At 49.6% G+C, this 25,816-nt stretch overlaps 1 protein-coding gene across 3 annotated transcripts in view; it reads left to right on the forward strand.

Annotated features, from left to right (window-relative positions):
• The window catches only part of TBX5 (T-box transcription factor 5), a 44,700-nt gene that overhangs the window by 11,223 nt on the left and 7,661 nt on the right, over positions 1-25,816 (forward strand). For all 3 annotated transcript variants that reach the window (XM_029922171.1, XM_029922172.1, XM_029922173.1), the window contains exons 7-8: positions 6,894-6,985; positions 23,472-23,698. In XM_029922171.1, coding sequence (XP_029778031.1) covers positions 6,894-6,985; positions 23,472-23,698 — 319 coding nt within the window. The remainder of the gene's footprint in view (positions 1-6,893; positions 6,986-23,471; positions 23,699-25,816) is intronic.

A 25,816-nucleotide genomic window follows, 5' to 3' on the forward strand; every position in this document is an offset into this window, starting at 1 on the left:
ACACACACACACACACACACAGACCTGACAGAGGGTCCAAAGATATATCAAGTCTTCTTTTCTTTTCCTTCTTTTTTCCCGTTATGAAAACCCAGGCTCGGGGCACCTGGGTGGCTCAGTTGGTTAAGCGTCCGGCTTCGGCTCAGGTCATGATCTCACGGTTCGTGGGTTCGAGCCCCGTGTCAGGCTCTGTGCTGACAGCTAGCTCAGAGCCTGGAGCCTGCTTTGGATTCTGTGTCTCCCTCTCTCTCTGACCCTCCCCTGCTCATGCTATCTCTCTCTGTCTCTCAAAAATAAATTAAAAACATTAAAAAAATTAAAAAAAAAAGCCCAGGCTCATACAGAAAGGACAGGAAGTGTGACACTCAGGAAGGGGATCTGCTGAAGAAGCAGGTGCTGTGGAGTTATGCTCATGGGGCCTCCTCAAGATCTGGGGAGCGTGAGCACACTCTGTCTCTCTCCTTCTTTCTGTCTCTTTCTTTGCTTTGTTGAGGTATAACTGTCCAATGACTGACAGCAATATGCAAAGTATACATTTGACATGAATATCACACCCCCAAAACTATCATTGCGACCACTTGTGAATATACCTGACATGCCTAGAACTCTGTTTTTATTTATTTTCTTATTTTTTTAAGTCTCTTAATTTATTTTGAGAGAGAGAGAGAGAGAGAGAGAAAGAGAGAGAGAGAGTGAGCGAGCAGGGGAGGGGCAGAGAGAGAGGGAGAGAGGGAGAATCCCAAGCAGGCTCTGGGCTGACAGTGAGACACGGGGCTTGAACTCACGGACCACGGGATTAGGACCTGAACCGAAAATGAGAGTCGGATGCTTAACTAACTGAGCCACCCTGAGCCCCCCCGCAACCCAAATTTCTGGTTTTAAAAAGCTGTCTTCCCCAGCGAATATGTTTAGTGATCCGGGTGCTTGAAGTGGGGGCAGCGCAGTGGGTGTGAACTTGTAAGGTTTGAACACAGTCTAGGGCATTGTATAGCACATGCTCAGGGGTCCGAAAATGTGTGTCTCCAAATCTGAATCCTGATGGATGTGTGTCTGATGGCCATGGTTCACACATGGGAATTTGGCTTTTTAAGTTTTTTTATATATTTATTTAAAAAATATTTTTGCTTATTATTGAGAGACAGAGCATGAGCAGGGGAGGGGCAGAGAGAGAGGGAGACACAGAATCCGAAAGAGGCTCCAGGCTCTTAGCTGTCAGCACAGAGCCCGATGCGGGGCTTGAACCCACAAACCGTGAGATCATGACCTGAGCCGAAGTCGGACGCTTAACCGACTGAGCCCCCCGGGCGCCCCTTGTTTCTTTTTAAATTTTTAAATATTTGCTTATTTTGAGAGGGAGGGCACAGCACGAGTAGGAGAGGGGCAGAGAGAGAGGAAAGTCCCAGGCGGGCTCCAAGCTGTCAGCACAGACCCCAATATGGGGCTGGAACTCATGGAACCTTGAGACCATGACCTGAGCAGAGTTGGACACTTAACCCAACGAGCCACCCAGGTGCCCCTGGGTTTTTTTTTTTTCCCCATTGGTCGTGCCATAAAGGCTTTTGAGCCTGCCCGACATCCGGAAGAGGGACTCGGTAGGAGACACCTTGCGGTCCCTTTCCCCCCATATGAGGTTTCCGCCACGTTTTAGTTGTGAAATTCCAAAAGCACTCCTCTTCCTTATCAGGAGGTAGTCTGTTTTCCCAGTCCAGCGCAAGGTCCCTACAGACGTTCCCTGCATGGATACTTGACGTGTGACTTGAATAAGAGGGTGAAGCTGAGTGTGGTGCGTGGACTCTTGTTCCCTTATGGTCCCATCCGGACGGGTGTTGAGACCCCTGACTTCATGGGCAGAAGCCATCTGAGCTCTTACTCATCGTGGCACAAGGTTAAGGTGGGGACTCTGAAGGCAGGGTGCCTGGGTTGAAATCCATTTGATTGGGCAAGTTACTTGACTCAGTTTTCCTCCTCTGTACAATGGGGATAATGCAAGAATTGTTTACATCACGGTGAGGACCAGACGGATCCTCCTCGGAAAATTCGTAACGCAGAGCCTGGCAAAGAGTAAACATGGCTCTCGATGGGGCCAGTGACTGGCTACTCCACAGGTCCCTTTAGAACAGGACAATCGCGCCCACAACACACGCTGGAAATTCTTCGCCAGGTTACGAAAACCTGAGATTTTAAATACGTTCTCCTTACTGGGGTTAAACAACAGCTGCACACACATCTTGGTGGTCGAGTTGGTTCATTCCCCGAGCATGCCATCAATTCAAGGACTGCTTGCCCCACATGATGCGTTGGAAACATGAACCAGGACAGAAAAGCGATCTACGTGATTAAATCACCAGGACTGTTGGGGACACTCAGGCACCGCTAATGTTTGGCATCAACGGCCCTCCACAGCGCCCCCTCTCTGCTTGGAAACGGGTGCCAGGTGCAGGCAGGTGCGTGGCAAGGTTCACTTGCTGGGCTGCGGGCACACACCCCTCCGCCACGGGGCTCCTAATGACACAGTGTGTTTCCCCAGCCCGGCTGGGATCCCGAGCTGGATTTGGGAGTTATTTCCCCAGATGGTCGACAGCTTGAAAAAGATATTTAAAAACTCGATTCTTCCAGAGTGACATTTTTGCTCTGTGAAACACATTTTTGTAAGGCTTTTACTGAAGCTGTCAGCGGTGTCCAGAGCAATCCGTAGAAATATTTAGGTGTTAAAACAAAGGTCACGTGGGCATCTCACGTCTCTGCTCTGGCAACAATGGCTGCGTTTGCAAGCGGCAGTCCCCCGATATTAACTTACTTCGCCATTAAAAGGCATTTTTTCTTCCTGCTTAAATCATTGTGTAAGGAGCCTGTATTTATGAGGTATGAGCTTTCTGGTTGGGACCAGGAAATGAACCCCTAATAGAGAGACATAATTAAGATTTTTGGCTCTCGTGAGGGTTTTTTTCCCTCCAAAAGCAAGAATTCACAACAATTATTCTCATTAATTTTTACAACCTCTGTCTCACTGGTCCGAGCTGGCATTTATGTCTGTTTTTCCCCCACCTCCCAGCCCTCCCCCCGGATATCCGGTTTTGTGCTGACTTGGGAGGGAGTACATTTGTGGGACGCGTGGAGATCAGTGGAGCCTTTTAGTGGAGCTCAGGCCTCTGACTATCGGCCTCTGTGCCCGTGAGCGAGCAAGGCGGCACACACGGTGTGTCAGGAAGGGCACGTGCAGGACGGCGCGGACTTGTACTAAGCTAACCGTGTACGTGAATGCTTCTCAAGGGCGATGGCCCGCATAACCTATAGGCCTCTAAACTCCGTCTACAGAGCAGGATGCGTGTAGAATGAGCATCCCCAGGGGTGTGTGTAGCAAATTGTGTTTGCCCTATGCAGTCATACTTCTGGAGGAGCAAACAGTAGGCAGTCGTAAACCTTTTGGTCGTGTAAGGGATGGTTTCAAGCAAAAGATTTTTGAGGATAAAATACCCCCCCCCTTTTGTTTTTCTCTCGTGGTGATTGTTTGTCCTGAGCTCTTGGAGGAAGAGTGGCATCAGGGGCCAGCATTAATTCAGCCCCAATACCACACCCTTATTGTCTTCGATACTTCCAAGCGACTGGCTTCAGTCACTGGGGGGAAGCGGGGGCCTGGGGTATAGCAAACATTCCCTCCCTCCGTTTTTTAAAAAATTTTTCTAATGTTTTATTTGTTTTTGAGAGAGAGAGAGAGAGAGAGAGAGAGACAGCGTGAGCAGGGGAGGGTCAGAGAGAGAGAGAGAGAGAGAGAGAGAGATACAGAATCAGAAGCAGGCTCCAGGCTCTGAGCTGTCAGCACAGAGCCCGACGCGGGGCTCAGACCCACAAACTGAGATCATGATCTGAGCCGAAGCCGGACACTCAACCACTAAGCCACCCAGGGGCCCCGACTCCCTCTGTTTTTAAATGACGGAATTTTTACTTAGCACATTGAGAATCCCCCCTCCCCTTTAAAAAACAACAACAACATGATTTATGGTCAGTTGGGTTGCATTTTATTGTAACAAAGCCTGAGTGGGGGGAAAAAAAAGCTCCCAGTAGGTGATGGGTCTTCGGACTCAAAACAGGAGTGGATCCGGGTGTGCACATTTTAAAGACTGTTTTCCTAAGGGATGTTATAGACGTTTCTACTCATTCTGAAGAGTCAAGTCAAGATCCGGAAGTTGTGGGAGTAGGCACGGTGTTTTTAAAGAAAAAATGAGGGAGGAGGGAATGTGTGCACACATCACTACTCACACCTACTTTAAAAGTTTTAAAATAGATTTTATTTTTTTTAAGAGCAGTTTCAGGTTTACAGCAAAGTTAAGTGGAAAATACAGAGAGTTCCCAGCGACCCCCTGCGCCTCATCCTTCACGAAGGCTCCCCCCTCCCCTCCCAGCTTCCCCCACCAGAGTGAGACGTTTATTACAATCAGTGGAAGCAGGCTGACGCATCGTTATCACCGGGGCCGCATGAGGGGTCAGTCGTGGTGCCGTGCATTCTGTGGGTTTGGACAAACCTATCCGGACACGTACCCGCCATTACTGTATCACACCGAGTAGTTTTACTGAATGTCCTCTGCGCTCTGCCTTTTCATCCCTCCCTCCCTACACAGCTTCTGGCCACTCCCCATCTTTGCCTTTTCTTTCTTTCTTTTTTTTTTTTAATGTTTTTAATTTATTTTTTTGAGAGAGACAGCGTGAGCAGGGGACGGTCAGGGAGAGAGAGACACACACAGAATCCAAAGCAGGCTCCAGGCTCTGAGCTGTCAGTACAGAGCCTGATGCGGGGTTCGAACCCATGAACCACGAGATCATGACCTGAGCTGAAGCCGGAAGCCGGACGCTTAACCGACTGAGCCACCCAGGCGGCCCGATCTTTGCTTTTTCTAAAATATCCTATGGTCAGATTCATAGACCATGTTTTAAAAATGTTAATTTTATGCATTTTTTATTGCATGCGTTTGCACACATACACGTATATAACACAGTAGTTTCATGTTCATTATAGAGTCTTGGAGTTGGAAGGCCATCTCTTTTGGAAAACAGAACCTACCAGAATGCCTGCCCCCAGATGGATGCATTATGGGTGCATTCACTAATTACTCCTGGTTTCTTCAACGAAACTTGCTCAGTGTCTCTAAGTCAGTAGCTTTGCTCCTGGGGGTAGATGATGTGTTTTTCATGGCCACTGTGTACGATGTGATCACAGAGAGAAAAGTGTTCCTGTTTTGATTGTCTTTCCATTCATCTGTCAGAGAGAGAGGGCAGGACCAATCTGTGGAAATTCGTCTCTCATAGTGTCCTATTTCCCCTCCCAACAGAGTGAGGGCAAGCCTTGGGTTTAGAACTTTCTGTGGTGCCAGTAGAGAGAATTTGATACAATAGTTTTCCTTTTATTGAATAGCTAGTGATTCTGGTTTGGCGTATAGAGAAGTGGTATATTTTTTATGAAATAAATGATCTCCGTTCGTGGGTTCAAGCCCCGCGTTGGGCTCTGTGCCGACAGTTCAGAGACTGGAGCCTGCTTCAGATTCTGTGTCTCCCTCTCTCTCTGCCTTTCCCCTGCTCACGCTCTATCTCTCAAAAATAAATAAATGTTAAAAAAATAAACATAGGGGCGCCTGGGTGGCTCAATTGATTAAGCGTCAACTTTGGCTCAGGTCATGATCTCGAGGTTTCGTGAGTTTGAGCCCCACGTGGGGCTCTGTGCTGACAGTTCAGAGCCTGGAGCCTGCTTCACATTCTGTATCTCCCTTTCTCTTTGCCCCTCCCTTACTTGCACTCTGTCTCTCTCTCAAAAATAAAAACATTAGGGGCGCCTGGGTGGCTCAGTCGGTTGGGCCTCTGGCTTCGGCTCAGGTCAGATCTCACGTTCGTGGGTTCGAGCCCTGCGTCAGGCTCTGTGCTGACAGCTAGCTCAGAGCCTGGAGCCTGCTTCCAGTTCTGTGTCTCCTTCTCTCTCTGCCCCTCCCCCTCTCATGCTCTGTCTCTCTCAGTATCAAAAATAAATAAAACAAAAAAAAAATTAAAAAAAAAATAAAAACATTAAAAATAGTAAATAAACATAAAAAAAGAATCCTTTATAAAAAGTGATGCGTAAACATGCGACTCACACGCAGCTTTTAGGAAGTACTTCCAGCAAAGTCCGTACAGATGGACTCTTTCTGCTGGACCCGTTTCTGCACATTCACGCTTATGAATACGTGTCCACGGCTTGCACGAGAGTTCTGGCCATGGAACCAGAGGGCCTGTTCTATTACTGAGTGTCGTACGTCACAACCAGAATTTCCAAGAAGAGGGATCTCTCTTCTTCATCCAGAAAATTAAGGGGTTTGGAGCTGTCTGACAGATACCCTGTATGTTACCATTCCGTATTTTGGTATTTATTGAATTAGACACCGTCTCCACCTGGGCCGGCTCCCCCTGGTCCGTGGAGCCGGATGAAGCCGGCACGAGGCACAGCAGAACGAGGAAAGCAATGGAGTTTCTCCACAGGGCGATTGCCACACCGCGGGAGGAGCGCCACCGCGTCAACACCGCACAACGTGGTGGGGGGGGGGCAGGGGTGCGCCGAGCGCAGGTGCGCCGAGCGCTGGGGGCCTAGATTGTGTTTGTAGCACAACTTGGCGGAATTCAAAAACAAGCCCAGCTGTGGCGACGCGGGGTATGACTCCAATTAACGGGCTAACCGAAACCAGGCTTTCCTTCCCCCCGCTTTTAAAAGCAGCCTGATCTCGGACAGTTTTCAAAGCCTCCTCTCGAATGAAGTGGTGGGTTCCGTTGACGTGACTGGCTTAACTTGCTGCTTTTGGTCGCCAGAGGCTGCGTTTCCAGCCACCAAGTGGAAACCCAAGTCTCTCTCCCTCTCTCTTTCTCTCTCCTTCCTCCAGATCACCCAGTTAAAGATTGAGAACAATCCCTTCGCCAAAGGCTTCCGGGGCAGTGACGACATGGAGCTGCACAGAATGTCAAGAATGCAAAGGTAGGAGGGTGGAACTCTGGGTTCCTTTGTCCCCACGTCCCCCATGGAGAAAAGGGGGACCGAGCGACCTCCAGTGCCCCCTTCTGATAACCCCCACAGGTTCACCTGCCGCCTACTCTGTGGGACAGCCTGGGGGGCAGGGCATGTGTCCCTTGGGGGTCGGGACGGGGAGAAGGCACAAGGCCACTGGATGTTCTCCATCTGCCCAGGCAACAAAAGCTAGAACTTTCTCTCCCCTCTTTCTCTGCTGTCTTTCTCCTTCTCGTGAAATCAATCCTTTCTCTCTTTCTCTCCATAAGTCACAGCCGATGAATGATTTTCTTTTTGGCAACAGCTCTCTGTAAATGAAAGGGAAGTTCATGACTTGATTTCCTGGGGGTGAAATACAGACAAACTTGACACCACGTGGTGGTCCGGGGCCCTGGGGGATTGGAAGCGGGTGATAAAAATTGCTCGGTATTTTTACATATCCTGTGGTCACGGTCGCTGATATGATGAATAGAAGGCGCCTATAGCAAATGTACAGAGTGGGAATTTGGTCTGATCTGAAAGGACTGTACGAGCATTGCCAATTTTGTCAAACGTTCTTTTACCTCCTGATACGCTTCCAAAATAACTTACCATATGGCGAGAGAATTAGAAATACATCTTGATTCCTTTGACCAGGAAGGGGATTCCCCCCCCCCCCCGGTGGGTTTAGTGTTTCAAAATAAAATGAAGTCATTTAGGAAGCTTTTCCTTATCCTTTCTGGAAGACATGAAAAGGGTGAGTCAGGCAGATGGACAGACATCCCCATTCAAAAAAACAAGAGATCTAAAGAAAGGAAGAGGGGAAAAGCACTGTGGTATTTTTTTTCCCCATAATATTTTGATATTGGTTTGGAAATATGTGCCAGGGAAATGGTCTTTGGACGGTGGGCTCACCTGATCTAATGTTGCACGCTTTTAAAAAATGAGTAACGTCAATACTTTTGGGTCCGTACACATCCACTCCGATGTATGCATTTCTGCATTTTTCTCTGGGGTCCTTCACCATCGCCAGGTAGGAAGGCTAAGGGAACCAAGTTCTTAAATTGTTAGAGTGCTGGCTTTGAGTGTCTGCGCTTTGAAATCGGAGTTGGATGAAGTCTACGGTCAGTGGAAAAGTTGACGGCAAGGACCCTGTAAAGTTGGAGGTGACGGTCAGCCTGTTTGGGGCCCTGGGCTCACAATGCCAAGCTTCTTTTATTTCCATGGTGATCACACCCCGCACCATTCTGTCAGCTGTCCTTAAGGCGTTTTAGCCTTCGATAGAGTCTTACCTCCGTCCTCTTGCGAGTGGGGTGCTGTCGTGGCCGTGCAGGTAGGGCCTGGATGTGAGCCGCCCCATCCCAGCCTGCAAACCAAGGGTTTGTCCATCCCTTACCTCTTCCCTCTTTCCCCCAAAGTCAAGAGCAGGTGGGATAATGGATTGAAGGCGTTGCAAGTCACTCCCTCACACGTACCAGTCACCTGTCCTGTTGACCCAGCCTCCTCAACGTATGTCTGATGCCAGCCCCCTTCCAGGCTGTCTCTTCCAGCTGCCACGGCCTCCTGGGGTATGTAGGCCCTTCTAGGACCTTCTCCAGGTAGCTGCCAAAGGCATCTTTGTAAAACACGGGTCAGACGAGCTTGCTCCACAGCCTAGAACGTTCCCAGGCTTCCTGCTGCCTTCAGGGGAAGATCGTCCACACTCCTTCCCATGGAGGGCCTGGCCTTCCTGTCTGACCTGCCCACTCGCCCAGCGTTGTCCCCTCCAGCGCCCCCTCTGTCTCAGTCATGCTGAAGGGGATGCTTGACACCTGCATTCTTCCCATGATTTTTGGCCCCTTGAACAGCATGTCTGGTGAGCGTCAGGCTTCCTCCCTTCCTCCAGGAGGTGTCCCCCGGCCGCAGACTGTGTATGTCTGTCCCCGGGACCCCTCACTGCTTTCCTGTGATAGGCCAGGACCCCGTGCTTTAGAAGCCGATTCACTAGATGATAGACACGGAGGAAGCGACAGGTAGGGAGTGAAGGTGTGACAGCCTAAATGTCCGTGACCCCAGGGGACTCTGTCCTGAAGCTCTAAACACAGCTGGCTAGATATTTAGGTAGACGAGTCGACTTTGGTCTGAGTTCGCTGTACCTCTCATCTTGTAGTTACTGGAGATGGCTAAGGGGCTGTCTCAGGGTCCCGTTATGGGGAGGCACATGCAGAAAAAGGCGGGAGAGGGTGACCTGTAGTCAGTAGGCACTCAGTAATTGACATGTTGGATCAAAACTCTCAGCCCAAGAGCTGCATGCATCTTGGTGGCCATGTTAGGAGTTGCACTGGGGACCAGGCTGGGAGAGCGAAGAGGGTCCTCTGCCCAGGTCTGTGGACGTGGTGGAGACGGAGGAAGGCAGAGGGGCTCCAACAGAGGCTTTGGGAGTCAGACGAGCCTTGCTCTGCATTTATCAGCAAGTGACTTAACCTCCCAGAGCCTCAGTGTCTTCATCTATAAAATGGGCATACATAAACACAGCCTCCATTTTCTGGGGTTCTTGCAAGAATTATATGAGAGAATGTCAATTGGGTGCTTGGTTCCTCATCCAAGCTTATCTGGGAAGCCTCTCCATTACCCCCAGTTTTGCCCTCATTAAGCATTGCTTCTGGGCTGTGGTCCCAACTCCCAGTGACAAGTGGGGAAGATGGCTGTCCGGAGTCGGCCGTGATAACGGCCAGAACGGCAGGCTCCCTGTTCATCCTGTAATCCTGTTTCCTGTCCCCCGCACACCCGGTGACAGCTGGCTGGGGGGGGGGGGACACAGGAGGAATGACATTTTCTCTAATTCCAACAGTTGGAAGAAGGGAGAGGGCCGAACATTGACTCACAGTAAGTCCACATAAATAACGTCTGCATTAGCTTGCCAGATGTCCGGTCGCTCACTCCGTCATCTCTCTTCACCCAGCTCTCTGTGTTTTTTGAACACGCAGATGGTGTCTTAGGCATTTTGCAACGTTCGCATATGACTTCTAGTTACAGAAACAAGGCCGCTTATTATTTAAAAAAATGAGAGAGCTATGGAAAACGCACAAAGAATATGATACAATTATTTTAAAACCCTGTCTTTAGCAGACCGATTAAAATATGTGCCAAGGTTATGTTGGAAGGTTAATCTGCGGCTTCAAAAACATCTTCCCCTAAGACCTGATATTTTCCAAATGGCAGGACCCCTCCCCTGGTGACAGATGGATGAGTTTAGAAGTGGACGGTCACAAGCACATCAGGCTGATTTTATAGACCTTGTTGCTTAGAATGAGGCTGCTTACGAAGCAGGAGGGAGGGAGGGTGGGAAGGGGGAGGGATAAGGCTGATGATTTGAGGGAAGATATTAACTGGAGAGCAGTACAGATGGAGTAAAGGCTTGGTGAACTGGTCAAGGTCATGTGCGCTGGGCAGGAATTTGGGAAATACCCCTAAATGGTCATCCTAAATACAGGCGTGGGAGCCTCACTGCTGTTTGAAATGATCTAGGCCCCAGTGGTCCAGAGAACGTGGCCTTCTTTGAACTGTGCTCCAGTCTTTAAGACGTGTTGGGGCAAGTCGCGAACTTCCTGAGTCCACAGGGGCTGGGGCCAAGGCCAAGGTCCCTGGGGGTGGAGGTGGGGGCCCTGGGGGGAAGGGGAGATGGGGGAAGGGGTGGGTGGGAGCCAGGCCTTGGGAGGCCAGTGGCATTTGCACTGTTGGGAAGAAGAATTTTCTGGGTTGGATGAAGGTAGAAGTGGGCCGGGATCTGCAAGTCTTGGGTTCTAGAGTAGGGGTCACGTTCTGAAGCTCTCTGAAAGCCAGCCAGGGTGGCACGGTGATGAGGTGGCATTGGGGGCACAGCCGCTCCAAGAAGCATAGGATGCTACAGACAGAAGGGACCACAGGAGACAGGATCTCCCCCAGTTTCCTCCCTTTTACAGAAGGGGAAACTGAGGACCAGAGACTCATGAATTCATGCAGTTTCTGATCTGTCGATCCATTATTCTGTTAACACATTGTTCATGAAGCGCTTGCTCTATGCCAGGTCCTGAGGATGCAAAGGTGAACCCCCAGGGGAACAGGGACCACTGGTGTTGGGACCAGGGCCACTCCATGGAGTGGCTCTGGGGGCTCCCCTACTCCACTGAGCCTCTCCTTCCTCATCTGTGTAATGGGGGATGATTTTAGAACCCGCCTCCAGGGCCATTGCATGGGTGAACGAGGTAATGTGTGCGTCCTGATTACTATTGCAACGGGACAGCCTGGCAAGTTACACCTTCCGTTCCGTGGGTGTGACCGTAAGTCCAGGACGGCCGGAGCGCTAGACCTGCTCACTCTGTGCCTCCACAGCCGGCTCGAGGGCCAAGGAAGAACAATCGACCTCAGCCTCATCCAGGTGTGGTCTGCTAGCCCTCGCTCGGTGACGCTCGTCACTACCGCTGATGCCAAGAAGACCAGGTGTCGCTTGTCGCCACTGGGTGCCTGGTGGAGCAGGAAGTCGCAAAGGAGCACTTTTATCCTGTTTGTGATGGTGGGTCGGGAAGTTGGAAAGGGCCCATCTGGGTAGTTCTAGCCCGCAGTCAGGCATTGGCTGGGCGGTAGGTGGCTGAAGTCCAGCGTCTGGGACGGCGCGTTACCGTGATGGCCAGTGGGTGCCGCCTTTCGGCAGGGACCTCACTGGGCTGTGTGTGCGGCCTGCCATGCATGGAGGATTCCAGGGGGTCAGACTCCTCCTGGGCTGCCGTCTGCTCCCAAGAGAACCAGGAGGAAGCCGAGATGCTCTTGGGTTCCGGGTCTGGAAAACACGTAGTGTGACTAGTGCAGCATTCTGTTGTTTGTTCGGGACCCACGATTTGAGGGGCAGGGATCCCTCCTATAGGGAGGAGAGTCAAAGAGGGTGTCTGTGTATTTAACTCCACCCCAACAGGCATGGTGGCACTTGGCAGGGTATCGGTTCCCGACCGATGCTGGATTGATGTCAGGCCCACACTGAGACGGGGTCCCTGCCCTTGTGAAGCCAGAGGCCAGCTTGATGAGCCCAGGGCCACACAGCTAGTCAGGGTGCAGAGGCCTGGCCATGAGCTTGATTTCTTCCGAGGACAGAGAGACTCCCCCTTGCTCCCTACTGGCTGCTCCTTATCTTCCTGTGATAACATACAGGCCCCAGAAAGCGGGGCAGGCAGCAGCCGAGGCCTTCCTCCACACTTCTTGCTTCACCTTGCACAGAGCAGCCTCGGCATTTATACGGCATCTCTGGGGATTTGTCACACTCGTTGGATGGTGGTGGCTTCAGAGCTGGTACTTCCTCAGTCTTTTACTGGGCTGCCCACGCGCCATGGGGAAACGGTCTCTGGAGTGAGGACACCCCGAGGCTCCGCTTTGGCCAGCCTGGATTTGGAGCCTCCCTCCCCCGCCAGCAAGCCAGTGGCTAGGAGAGCTTAGAGCCCAGAATGCGAGCCCCACGGAATAGGCTAATTGTGTCTCTCCCAGGTCACGGCCGTCACTGCCGCCCACTCTGGAAACCGACCATCCTCACCTGCCTCTGAGCGATTTTTATTCCCTCCCACCTTCTTCTCCAGGAATGGGCTTCTTAATCAGGGTCTTTTTTGAAAATCCAATTAAAGCCAGGGCCTCCCTGAAAAACTCACAATATATAAATAGAAAAAAAAAAAGGCAAAGGACTTCAAAGGATTCAGGGGTCTGGGGCCCCTAGAAGGTAAAAGCCCTTCCATTGCCACCTCCTCTCCTCCAGCCCTGGCTTCTTGATTTTGAATTCATGTCCAGCTCCTAACTTCAAATGGTCACTTTCAAATGGCTTAGCACTCTTGTGCCCATGCTTGTGGTGAAAGGTAATCAGAATGTCCAGTTAATGAGGAGCAATTTCCAAGACAATGTTCTGGACACGGCGTGAACTCCCCACTTCTTGCTACATTCCTGGCTAGCCACACAGCTTCCCCCCAAAAAGTGTGAACTTAAGGGAAACAAGAGGGGGTTGTATTTGGGAAGGCAAGCTGGCCTGAGTTGTGAAATTGAGGTTTGTCCTGAGGGGGTCCCGTGTTGGCTCCTGGTTGACTGTCAAGGATATGGATGCTGAGAACATCGCCCCCTCCCGCTTTTTCCCCTCCTCATCTGCAACCTTGTCCTCACCCCCCAGCCCCAGCCTACCTGCTCTTTAGTGACAGTGTCTGTGAGCACATCACTCATTCACGCACGAGTAGCATTTCTCAGACTTTGGGCAAACCTCAAAATTACCTGGCGGTGGGGGGAGCTTGTTAAGAAAAGCAGATTTCTGAGTTTCATCCTCAGAGGTTCAGAGGCTCTAGGGAGGGCTCCAAAACTGCCCCGTGACAGGCTTTCTGATGGAGGGGTCCCCTGCTCACACCTGGGTAGGCCCTTGGCTCTACAGAATGAGCAAGGGTGTTCGGGTAAATGTGTGAAACTGATCTGGAAATAGATCCCATGTGCAGGGCTACTGTATAAAACATAACTCTACGCTCTAAGTGCTCAACTTTGGCTGAACATGAGAAGTGCCCACAGTCCTTCCCCAATGTTTTATTATGAAAACTTCATGACATATAGAAACCATGGGAGAATTGTACAGTGAACACCCATAAATCTACTGCTTACATTCTACAGTTAATATTTTGTTACATATTTGCCCTGTCATCGTTCTAACAACCCATTGATCCATCTATCTATTCATTCATCCATCCATCCATCCATCCATCCACTGGCCATCTGTCCACCCACCCATCTATCCATCCATCCATCCATCCATCCACCATCCACCAGCCCATCCATCCATCTGTCCATCCATCCACCAATCCATCAACCGTCCATCCACCAATCCATCCATCTTCGACCTATCCACCCATCCATCCATTGCCCAATCCATCTTTCCATCCATCCATTCATCCATCTGTCCATCCATCCATCAGCCAGTCCATCTATCCATCCATCTATCCATCCATCCACCATCCACCAGTCCATCTATTGATCCATCCATCCATCTACCACCCATCCATCCACCCATCCACCAATCCATCCATCCAACCATCCATCCATCCATCTATCTTTCCATCCATTGGCCAGTCCATCTATCCACCCACCCATGCATCTATCCATCCACCCACCATCTACCAGTCCATCTATCCATCCATCCATCCATCACCAGTCCATCCATCCATTCATATATCCACCTATTCATCCATCTGCCACCTATCCATCCACCAGTCCACCAGTCCATCTACCAGTCCAACCATCCATCCATCTGTCATCCATCCATCCGTTATATTTTTTTGTGCACTTCATACTGAGTGGCAGTGGCAGACATTAAGTACATTCCACTCCTCTGTACTTCATCAAGCATATCACTGACTAAGATTCAATTTTTGCTCACGACTCTCTATTTTCGGTAAAGTTATATACAGTAAAATGCACAGGCCATAAGTGCCCCATTCACTTTTTGACAAATGCACGCTCCTATGAAAACCAAGCCCCCCTTGTAATAGCGAGCATTCCCCTGCCCCAGCAATTTCCCTCACGCTCCATCCCAATTAATTCCTGCCTCTATCTCCCCACCAGAAGCAATCAGTGTTTTGACTTTTTTATTTTTTTACTGTAGGTTTCTTTTGTTACAGAGTTTTGTATAAACGGATTCTTCTAGTGTGTACTCTTTTGCACAAGCCTCTTTCTCCTGGGGAGCTTTGAAAACCCCCCAAGTCCAGGCTGTACCACAGAATAATGACATCAGACTCTTGCGGAGGTGGGGGTGGTCGGGCTCAGGAGTCCGTATTTCTTTGCTGAATTTTTTTCTGTTTTTGACTGAAGTGTAGTTAATATATGGTGTTCTGTTAGTTTCAGGCGTGCAGTTTAGTGATTCAACAGTTCTAGTATTGTTCTGTGCTCATCAGAATAAGTGCGTTCTTAATCCTCATTAACTACTTCACCAGGAGTGAACATTTTTTCCCTTAATTCCCGCAGATGGTTGTACTATGTGGCCATGCCTGGAACCTACTCCAGTCTCTACCCATCCTGACCCTAAGCCCTGTATCTCAACTGCCCCATCCCAGTAATGCTCTCACATTAGAAGTTCATCTCCCTGGAGACCCCTTCCCTCACAGGTGTTTGTGTTTGTTTTTAGGGGGAGAGACAGACTTTTATGTTAGTACACAAGCCATGTAGCATTCTTGCAGAAGTGGTTGATTTCAGGGGTCGTTTGGCCTGAAGGTCACCAGGAGCTCCTTGACTTACTTCTGCATGACCAAGACACCCCTCAGAACAAAGGCCTCAAGACAATCCCCTTTGGTATAGGAAGCAGTTTGAGAAAGATCCGTTAGTCCGGGCCCTTCCCGTCTTCTGGCTTCCAGAAAGATCATGGTCGGACCTCTGAGAGTCCCTTCCACCTTCCCATCCCCCCTCCAAAATCATTAAAAAAAAAAAGCTAATAAAACAAAGTCATGGTTAAACTTGTTAAAATTGATAGTTTTAGGAGACTGAACCAAGAGGTCAAGGTCATCAGGCTGAGTACTAGGTATCTGGCAGAGGGTACCGTTACCATGAGCCCGTCGAAAGTTTCATTTGCACTGACGTTTCCTGTCTGTGGCCTCACATCCTAGCTCTTAACTTTGGGGGCTCACAGCTCTGATCTGTGACATGGGCCTTGTAGTTCCTGTTCTGTGCGTGGAGAAACGGAGGCAAAGACTGACATCAGCTGCAGTCCCTGAAACTATTCTGGACTTTCTCTGTGATTCCAGAGCTGTTTCTGGACTTCTTTTGAGGAGGAGGTGATCACAAGAATGGACTTCTCCCTAGAAAAATGGACAAGTTCTAAATATCTGATATTCGGGCAGAGTTGGGGGGGGTTCCTGGACCAATCAGAGCCCAGGCAAGGGAAGCCCCCTGCTTCAGGATATAATAACGGACGACTTGTGAGCTGGTTTTTATCGAGCTGTGTGTCCCACGTATGCTAAGCCTTTCTGGGCATCGCATTATTTTACAATCCGAAGAGGTGGTGGGTTTTACTGTTCCCATTTTACAGACAGAAAAGTGAGGCTCAGAGAAAGGTGGAACCTAGTGGCGAGACCCATCCACGCAGCCTGAATTCAGAGCCCCAAGTCAGCACAACCACCCTGATATTAACTTACCTAGAGATTCAACCGGGGAGCCCCGAGTTTTCAAACCGAAGCTGCTGTAAGTGGTGGGGGCTCAAGGCCAGAGAGGGAGGCATCTTTGAACTTCTCGGTGCCCCACCCTCAAATCCCGCAGCCCTGGTTGTTGAACCTGCCGAGGGAGATGTATACAACTTCTTCGTGCGCCCAGTTCTCACCGTGCCCTTTCCCAGCACGCTGGTGCAGCATGAACTGAGTAATAAAAGAATTGCAAAGCCCTTGGTAGATGCAAAGGAAACAGCGAGCGACTCTAATTTGCACCAAGCTCCGTCCTGCCTGGGCTGAGCTGTCCCTGGTCCCCCCCCCAACCCAAGTGTCGACACACATTAGCTCAGAATAGTGTCCCTGAGTGTGTTAGAAAGTGAATAAATCATGCAGGCCCTTGTGGGATTGGGGGATTTTAACCACAGATTAAGATACTAGTCAGAGGAGGGATTTGCTTCCCGGGGACAGGGAGTTTGCAACCCCTGTCTTGCCCCAGCACGGCGCTTTTGTTGTTTGAGAAGGGTTCTTGGGGTCCTGGGTGGTGGTGGGGACTGACACCCCCCAGCACCCAGGCCTCCCTACCACCTGCTCCTGTGAAAAGGCCGATTCAGTGGGGTGCAGTGGAAAACCTTCTCGGGGGCCTTGGTTAGCTGGCGGCGGGCTGCGGAGGCAGCTTGGCCGCAGATCCCTGTATTCCCTTGTAACGTTTTACAACCCAGGCCCGGTGACAACGGCGTCATTCACTGTACTCGCTCACGTGGAACAGAATGTGAGCGGGGGCGGGAGCCGGGGAGAGGCTGGTCTGCAGGGCGCCGGCAGCCAGGGCGAGCGGAGGGGCTGGGGACCCTGGCTTGTGTCCCATGAACCTGGACTGAGCATCGCCTGTCCGTGAGCATGCGGCTGCAGCTGGTAGAGGGTGGGGGGTGGGGGTCGACCTTGGTAAACTAAAGGTTGCTCAGAAAGCAGAATGGACAGATTGGCCAGTAGAACTTGACGTTGCCCGATGCAGCCCATATCCAGCTGTCGCCACCAGGACACCTCGTGTAACAGGGTGACTGCGTTGCCCAGGCTGTTGGTGTGAAGGCAACCACTCCCCGTGATCAGGTTTAAGTGAGTCCGTGAAAGCTTTGGACTAGCACTGACCCAGGGTGAAGCTCCGCTTTATTCTCTGCTGGGCCATCTGGGGAAGGTTGCTTAACCTCTCTGAGCCTCACTTCATTACCTCTAAAGTATATCTAATCCTGCCAGTGAGGTGGGCTCATTGCCTGGATCAAATGAGGGAAAGCATGTAAGTTGACCGGTACAGTGGCTAGAACATCAAGGGGCATATAAAGAACAATGTGGAGGAGGAAGAGGAAGATGAGGAAGATGAGCATAGGCTGGAAAAACTCGCCCAGCACTTTGTTGCTGCCCTCTTCCAAGACGTGCAAGGGCTTTGCAACTTTTACTTTACCTCCTTTGTGCCCTGGATTCTTTTTTCTTGTTTTTAAGTGTTTACTCATTTTTTGAGAGACAGAGAGAGATGGAGCGTGAGCTGGGGAGGGGCAGAGAGAGAGAGAGGGAGACACAGAATCCGAAGCAGGCTCCAGGCTCTGAGCTGTCAGCACAGAGCCCGACACGGGGCTCGAACCCACAAGCTGAGAGATCATGACATGAGCCGAAGTCGGAGGCTTAATGGACTGACCCCCCTCAGATGCCCCAAGGGCGCTGAGTTCTTCACCGATGCTCTCAAGCTGTCAAGGAAGAGAATTTGTCTGCCCCGCCACAAGGACGTTATACGCTGTGACTTCTCGCCACGACCACAAGGAGCATCGAGGAGCCCGGGGAAGATCCCCCCATGTTGTTGATTGCAAATGCTTCCTTCCCTCGGCCTCTGTCATCCGGTACTGCTGGGGACACACTTCACCCTGGCACGCTCCTATTTTGACACCTGTCAGACGGGCTTGGGGACGTCATTTTGCAGGCCAGGCGGGAGGTGTTCCTGATGGATGGCGGGGGTGATGTCTCAAGCGCCTTGCAGAGCAACAAGCTGTGAGGGGACAAGTGGCTATTGGGAGAATATGGCTCTCCCACTTCTGAGAGTGTTCGTAATCAAAAGCAGGGTTTGGCCTTTGCCGAGAGTCATTTTGTAATTTGGCAGCGCTGGAAGGGGAGAATTCCGCGGAGTCCATTGATACATTCTCTTGTAAAATCCCTCGGCCAACATTTTTTGGGAGTTGTTTTCTTTAATTAAAAAAAAATAACCTTCCCCATTAAGAACATAAAACTGAAAGAGATTTCCCCCTTCCTGCCGGAGCCCTGGCAGCCCAGCGCTTGAACTAAGCAGACCTCAACAGAATGGCCAGCGAGACTTGACAACTTTTATAATGTTTTATTATAATTGTAGTTTTTCTTTTTCTTCTTCTTTTTTATTTTTCCATTACATAGCTGGAGCCTCAAAGAGAGGACTGTAAAGCTAATTTTATTCCTTTCAGGCTTCTGTCCACTCACCCCGGCCCCTGGGGAGCGCCGAGGGGTGGTGTGGCTACTCGGGACAGCTCCAGCTTCGGTTCGGAGGTGGTACTTGGCACAGGAAAGCTCGGCCAGGGGACCCCTGGGTGGCGTGAGGGTTCTGTAGCCTCATGGAAACTTGGCAGGCAGTCCGCGTCCCCTGCCTGGCTACTCTGATGTGCTTTCACATGACAAAGTCAGGGGCCAGGGTGGAGATGGTTCCGCCCCTGAGGGGTGGGAGAAGCGGGGCGAGGACTCTTGGGCCCCAGCCCCTGCGCTCCGAGAGGTTTATTGTGTTCTGAGAACCGGAGAAGTGGCGAAGGGCCGGTTAGTACAGTCCTAGTTGTGGGTCTTTCTAGCTCTGGGACCAGGGGCAGTTGCTTCCTCTCCCAGGGCCTTGGTGTGCTCATCTGTAAAGTGGGGACAAAACCAGTCCCGACTTCATAGGGCTCGCAGAAAGGATGGAAAGAACCAACAGAGCACCCCTCAGTAGCGCTCTTTGGATGTGACATGATTGCCTGTGTGCTCTTTTTAAATTTATGTTTATTTTTATTTTTTAAAGTCTTTGAAAAATTTAATTTTTTCAACGTTTATTTATATTTGAGAGAGACAGAATACCAGTGAGGGAGGGACAGAGAGAGGGAGACGCAGGATCCGAAGCAGGCTCCAGGCTCTGAGCTGTCAACACAGGGCCTGACACGGGGCTCAAATGCATACACTGTGAGATCATGACGTGATCTCAGAACTCAGCTGTTTAACCGACGGAGCCACCCAGGTGCCCCCTCTTTGAGTTCAGTACGTATTTATTTCAGTTGCTTTATGGGGTCCCTCGTGCCATAAGCCCGTAGTTTTGCAGATTTCATTGCTCTGAATGAGTCTACATGCCCTTGGCGAAAAATGGGTTGAAAAACATGATACAAAAAAGAATAGTTGGTTTGTGACAAAAATCACAGCTGACTAAGTGTGGGATTTATTGATAGATACTTCTTCTCGGGAGGAGTTCTGAGCCTGTTTGGTGGCCTGGGCCTCTCTGGTGGCCTGGTGAAACTTATGTGCCACTTCTCAAAATAATACAATTAAATGCATCGTATCAAATATGTAGATTGAAGAAGAAAGCCAGGTGTATTAAAATACAGTTTGGAAATATTTTTGTTTTATTATTTATTAATTTCTTTTAAGAGAGAGAGAGAGCATGAATGAGCAAAGGGCAGAGAGAAAGAGAGAGAGAGAGTATCCTCAAGTGGGGCTTGAGCTTGCCTGAAGTGGGGCTCGAACTCACGAACCACGAGATCATGACTTGAGCAGAAGTCAGATGCTTAACTGACTGAGCCACCCAGGCGCCCCTGGAAATATATTTAAATGGCAGTATGGGATTACGTGCCCTTTATAAATGCTTTGAGGAATGATCTAGAAGCAGGTCGAAAACGACGGTAACTTTGAAATCGTGAGAAGCATAAACGGTATCTTGTGGCACGTACAGCGGCTGCGGTGGGAATGAAGTTATTGGACTCTTGTTGGTGACAGTCACAAGGGCCGCTAATAGAACTGTGGCTTGTTGCCTACATTGTGACAGAAAGGAATGCTCAGTGTCCATTCAAGTTTAGTGAAAATAAAGATGTCATTTTAAAAATCCAAACTTAGGGGCTCCTGGGTGGCTCAGTCGGCTTTGGCTCAGGTCATGATCTCACGGTCTGTGGGTTTGAGCCCTGTGTCAGGCTCTGTGCTGACAGCTCAGAGCCTGGAGCCTGCTTCGGATTCTGTGTCTCCCTCTCTCTCTCTGACCCTCCCCTGCTCGTGCTCTCTCTCTCTCTCTCTCTCTCTCTCTCTCTCTCTCTCTCTCTCTCAAAAGTAAATTAAAAAAACATTAAAAATCCAAATTAAGGCCCTTAGTTCCACACCCCCTCCACCGCCCTAAGTGAAGATCTCTAAGTTAAGGAGTCAGGCTTGACACTGCTCCTTCCTGGGAAATTTTGGGCTGAAAGGGCGAGTCCGTTTGTAAAAGCATTAACAATAGTTTCCATTAAGTGCCAGGTGTCTTCCAGGACGTACTGGGGGTCTTTTCAGTAGTCTCAGAGAGGTTAAGTGTCTCAGCCAAGGTCGTACGGTTATTTTATGACAGATCTTCTAGAGAGCACATAGCTTCCTGACCCAACACTTCCATTCTTTCCACTAAACCCAGATGCTGAAATATCTAAGTAGAACTCAGAGCCCAGTGAGTTATTCAGGGAAAGGATGGTGTGGGAGGGGGGCGGAGGGCCCTCAGGGCAGAATGCTGTGGCTTCTCTGCACTGAATCTGCGTTTTCCCCATTTCACAGATGGGGAAACTAAGGCTTAGCCAGGCGACCTGCTGTATCTGAGCTCACAGAGTTGGGAAGGACATTGGGCCGGGTGTGATACAGGCTCGGTGGGTGGGAGATTCCTTTCTGGTTTTATGGTTTATTTTTTGTTTTTTGTGTTTTGTTTTGTTTTGTTTTTTAAATGAAGAATGGGCATTTTGCCAGAAGTAGCAGCTTTTCTGCATTCACAGATGACTTCGGATCATATTCACATGCTATTCTGCCCCTCCCCCAACCTGCAAGTGCTCTTCTTGGGGGAGAAATGAAGTGGGGGGGGGCTTTAAATAGCTTCATCTTCATTTTGCTCTGCAACCAAGGGGGGCTTTCCCCTGTGACATTTGGGCATCCATAAAGTAGTATGTGCCCCGAAAGTTTTCCTGCGCCCCCCCCCCCCCCCGCTCCTAACAGAATTGCTGGTAATCATTTCATAATTATAATCCCATTCGGTGTCCTTTTGCCTTGATTAATCTTGCACAGCTTTCGGAATCCATGTATATAGGGTCTCCTCATTTATTTTTATTTTATTTTTAATATTTTATTATATATTTTTAATGTTTATTTATTTTTGAGAGTGACAGAGCACACGAGTAGGGGCAGGGCAGAAAGAGACACACACCCAGAATCCGAAGCAGGCTCCAGGCTCTGAGCTGTCAGCACAGAGCCCAACACGGGGCTCGAACCCACGGACCATGAGATCGTGACCTGAGCTGAAGTCAGGGGCTTAACTGACTGAGCCACTCAGGTGCCCCTCCTCATTCCTTTTGAAGTCTGTGTAATATTTCATCGCTCAGCTCTGCCAAAGTTTACTTAGCCATCAGTGAGAGCGTTTTGGCTGTTTCTAGTTTCCCCTGGCTGTAGAGAAAAGCCTCATGCTTATGTCTTTGCACATTGACCTGGACCACTTCTTAGGAAAATTCGTAGTAATTGGATTGTTGGATCTGCATTCGTGTATATTTTTTAAAAAATGCTGTCCAGTTGTCTTCTAATAAGGATGCGATGGATCGCCCCTCCATCAGCCTGCACATCCCATTGTTTCCCTGTCTCCAGTTTCCTCTCCCTGCCCCGAACGTTGGCAGCGCCCTTCCTTGTGTGGATGAGCACATCTTGGGGGTCAGACTATTATCTTCTTATGAGTGCAGATGCTCCTCTTAATTCTCCCTTTTTAAAAAGTAATTATCGGGGCACCTGGGGGACCCAGTCAGTTAAGCGCCCAACTTAACTGGCGCACAGGTCATGATCTCCCAGTTCGTAAGTTCGAGCCCCGTGTCGGGCTCTGTGCTGACAGCTCTGAGCCTGGAGGGTGCTTCGGATTCTGTATCTCCCTCTCTCTCTGCCTTCCTCCACTCATGCTCTGTCTCTCTCTCTCTCTCAGAAATAAACATTAAAAAATTAAAATTAATTATTTATTAAAATTTTTAAAAAGTTTTAATTCCCAGGAGAGGTTCCTGGTGAAATTCCCAAGCTCTTATGAGAAAAAGAGTAGGAACTCCCAGTGTGAAGGCTGAAGGCGAGGGGATGTGGAGGGTGTGAGTCGGAAGAGTGAGGAACCAGATGTGGAGCACCAGGAGGTTGCTGTTCATAGGATGTGACTGGATTTTCTCCTGCTCCGTTTCCCTGTGTGACACCTGAGGCTCGGGTGGGCACACAGCCTATACGCAATGGAGTTGAGGGCTGAATCCGGGTCTGCCTACCCTTAGATCTCTCTGGTCTGCTCTCTGTTTCCTTTGTCCCTGCTCTTCCTCCCCTCTTCCCTCCTCTCTTTCTCTCTCCTACTCGCTCCAAACGCCCACAGTGGTCATTGTTGAGCACTCGCTATATGCCAACTATCATCACATGTATGAATTTCTTTGTTCTTTGAGTTGGGGATTTTTACGATCCTATTTCACAGATGGGAAAACCGAGGCATGGAGGAGAAGTTAAATATGATGTCCGTGGTGATGAGTACAGCAGCTCAGAAGGGAATTCTAAGGCACAGGCAGCAACCTACTCCAAATAGAGTATCTAGGATCATTCCTGACTATCCTAGATGGTCAATGACTTCTTTCCTAATGCTGAACAAAGACCTCCACACTGTTTTAAAGATGGAAACCTGCAAGTTAAGTCTAAGTGACTGACAGCTCGCTCTTTTAGCTTTTGAATCAGGGAGTTCAAAGACCTATGACATAGATTGAAATATTTAAAAATGCTGTATGTTTCTTTATCACAAAGACGGCTCCTCAGCAGAGGTGCTCATTTAACTTCCGGTTTGCACAGACAACTATACAGAAACCTACTTGCCTAATGTATAAGGCATGAAAAGTTAGTGCCTAAATATAGACGTCTGTGGTATTTGATGCACTTGAGTATAATTGGATCGCTTTCTCATCAAAGACTCCTTTGTTTCTTATTCTGTGACACATTTCTGGTGGGTTCTTTGACCCGTGGTTCAGCCAGTAGCGGGGGGGATCTGTACTGGGGACACTGATCAACAATATTTGCCATCTTCTCTCTTTCAGTAAAGACTATCCCGTGGTTCCCAGGAGCACAGTGAGGCAAAAAGTAGCCTCCAACCACAGTCCTTTCAGCAGCGAGCCTCGTGCTCTCTCCACCTCGTCCAACTTGGGGTCCCAGTACCAGTGCGAGAATGGTGTGTCCGGCCCCTCCCAGGACCTCCTGCCCCCACCCAACCCGTACCCGCTGCCCCAGGAACATGGCCAGATTTATCACTGCACCAAGAGGAAAGGTGAGTGTCACACGCCCTGCCCTCCTTGCCTTTCTGTTTTTCCTTCCTCCTTCCTTGGTAGGGGGCAGGGCAGGAAGCACACATAACTCCGTTTATTTATTTAAAAAACATAAGCAATATAAAAATACATCGAGGCTCTAAGAAATGCAAACCATATCTGTAAAACTAAAGGATCTCCCTTTACACATCTCCTCCAGTTCTGGCCCCTTCTTTGGGGAAAACGTATTTGAAATGTCCAGTCCGGGTTGATTCATTTACACAAGTGCAGACATAAAACTAGTCTTGCTTGTTCTTTTAATGGCTGATATTATGCCATATTTTGCAACTTGGCATTTCTTACATTCGAGACTACTCCATGGATGATCTTTTCATGAGCCTAAAGCTGCCTTGGGCATTTTAGTTGCTGGAGGGAAAGTATTTCCTAAGAAGAGTGAACCAACGTGTATTTTTCCACCCCCACTGGCAGACACGATGTTGTTTCCGGTGTTTCCGGTCGGGATGAACCCTACCTTTGCCATGGAGCCCTCATACAGTTGGATGTTCTTTGGTTTATGTGCCGTGGTTTCTCTAGGGTGGGTGGATTCTGAGCTCTTCTTGCCTTTCTAGATAAAATCAACACCAAAAAAAGAAAAAAAGAAAAGAATCACAACTGATTTTTTTCTCTCCTTTGCATTTTGTCTTTAAATCTAGCTTGAATTCTGTGTCTGAGACCTTTTGGAGTTTTCTTGGTCAAACGAGAAATGGGGGACTTTTCCCCGGTCATCTGAGTCCAGGGCTGTAATGCCGAAGGGAGTTTCTGGTGGCATATTTTTTGAGCCAGAATCGAAGTGGTTGACCTGGAGGGTGTGTGTGCATGGGGGACTGAGTTCAGTTTTAGGGAACAGTTGCTTGTGTGAGCGGCAGACAGGCACGGTGAGGACGGTGTGGGCAACGAGGCTGGAGGACACAGGCTTGAGTCCCGGGTCTGCCATCAGCTTCTGTCTGACCTCAGCCAGGTGTCCTGGCCTCTCTGTGCCTCATTTTGTAGACGGTGCTGAGTTCCTAAGAGCACCCAATCCTCAGTGAGCACCCAGCAAGTGTTAGCTCTGATTGTGGGTATCATTCAGGAACGTCCATGAGATGGGAAGGCTCCCATGGGAGTGAAGATTTGAGAAAGCAGATACAGGAGGGAGGGGACCACATATGATTGGGATGAGCCCTACCTTTGCCACTTGCAAATTTTTATGATTAGAGGCACGTTACTTAACTTTCCTAAGCCTTGTTTTTTCTAATCTATAGATTTGGGCTCACCATTAGACCTGTCCCATAGGCTTAATAAGTGAAGATGTCATGAAATTGTGCTTGTCATGTATCTTTTTAAATTTTATTTTATTTATTTGAGAGAGACAGAGACAGTGTGAGCAGGAGGAAGGGCAGAGAGAAAGAGGGAGACACAGATTCTGAAGCAGGCTCCAGGCTCTGAGCTGTCAGCATGGAGCCATCACGGGGCTCAAACTCATGGACCACGAGATCATGACCTGAGCTGAAGGTGGATGCTCCACCGACTGAGCCCCCCAGGTGCCCCTCATGCTTGTTGTATTTGGCACAAGGTTGACCCCAATAAGCAATCAGTGGTCTGCTCCAGGAGGCCCAAACCTTAGCCTTTGGAATAAGTGTCCTGTTGTGTCTCCCAGCCCCAGTAGGCAACTCAATGCCTTTGGAAGTCCAGTGCCAAGTGTCTGGAACTTCTTCTGTGAAAAGAAGAAATCAGCTTCCTGACAAGAGCTGATGGAAACAGATGCTTTGGCAGTTTTCTCTGAGCTGAGGTTCTTTGAGGAAAGTCACACAGTTTGACTGTCTGATGTCTACTGAGCTCACATTTTGAAGGCGAGAAGGGCCATTGTTGGTTCAAGCCTGGGGCTGGGGATGCAATCCGGGTGAGGCTGTTTTCCAGACTTAACCTGAGGTCCATCCACGCTCCTTGGATCTCAAAGTCCGGAACAATCATAGCCCCACGGGCCCCTGGCCCGACTCCCAGCATGTCCCCGGCTGCCTGGGCTGGAGACCAGATGCCCGCGAGCATGTCTGCCTCTTCAGGTGCAAGCAGGGGGTTAGGAGTGTCCCCAGGAGCACAGATCC

Source organism: Suricata suricatta, chromosome 14 (assembly GCF_006229205.1).
Source record: "Suricata suricatta isolate VVHF042 chromosome 14, meerkat_22Aug2017_6uvM2_HiC, whole genome shotgun sequence".
NCBI lineage: Eukaryota > Metazoa > Chordata > Mammalia > Carnivora > Herpestidae > Suricata > Suricata suricatta.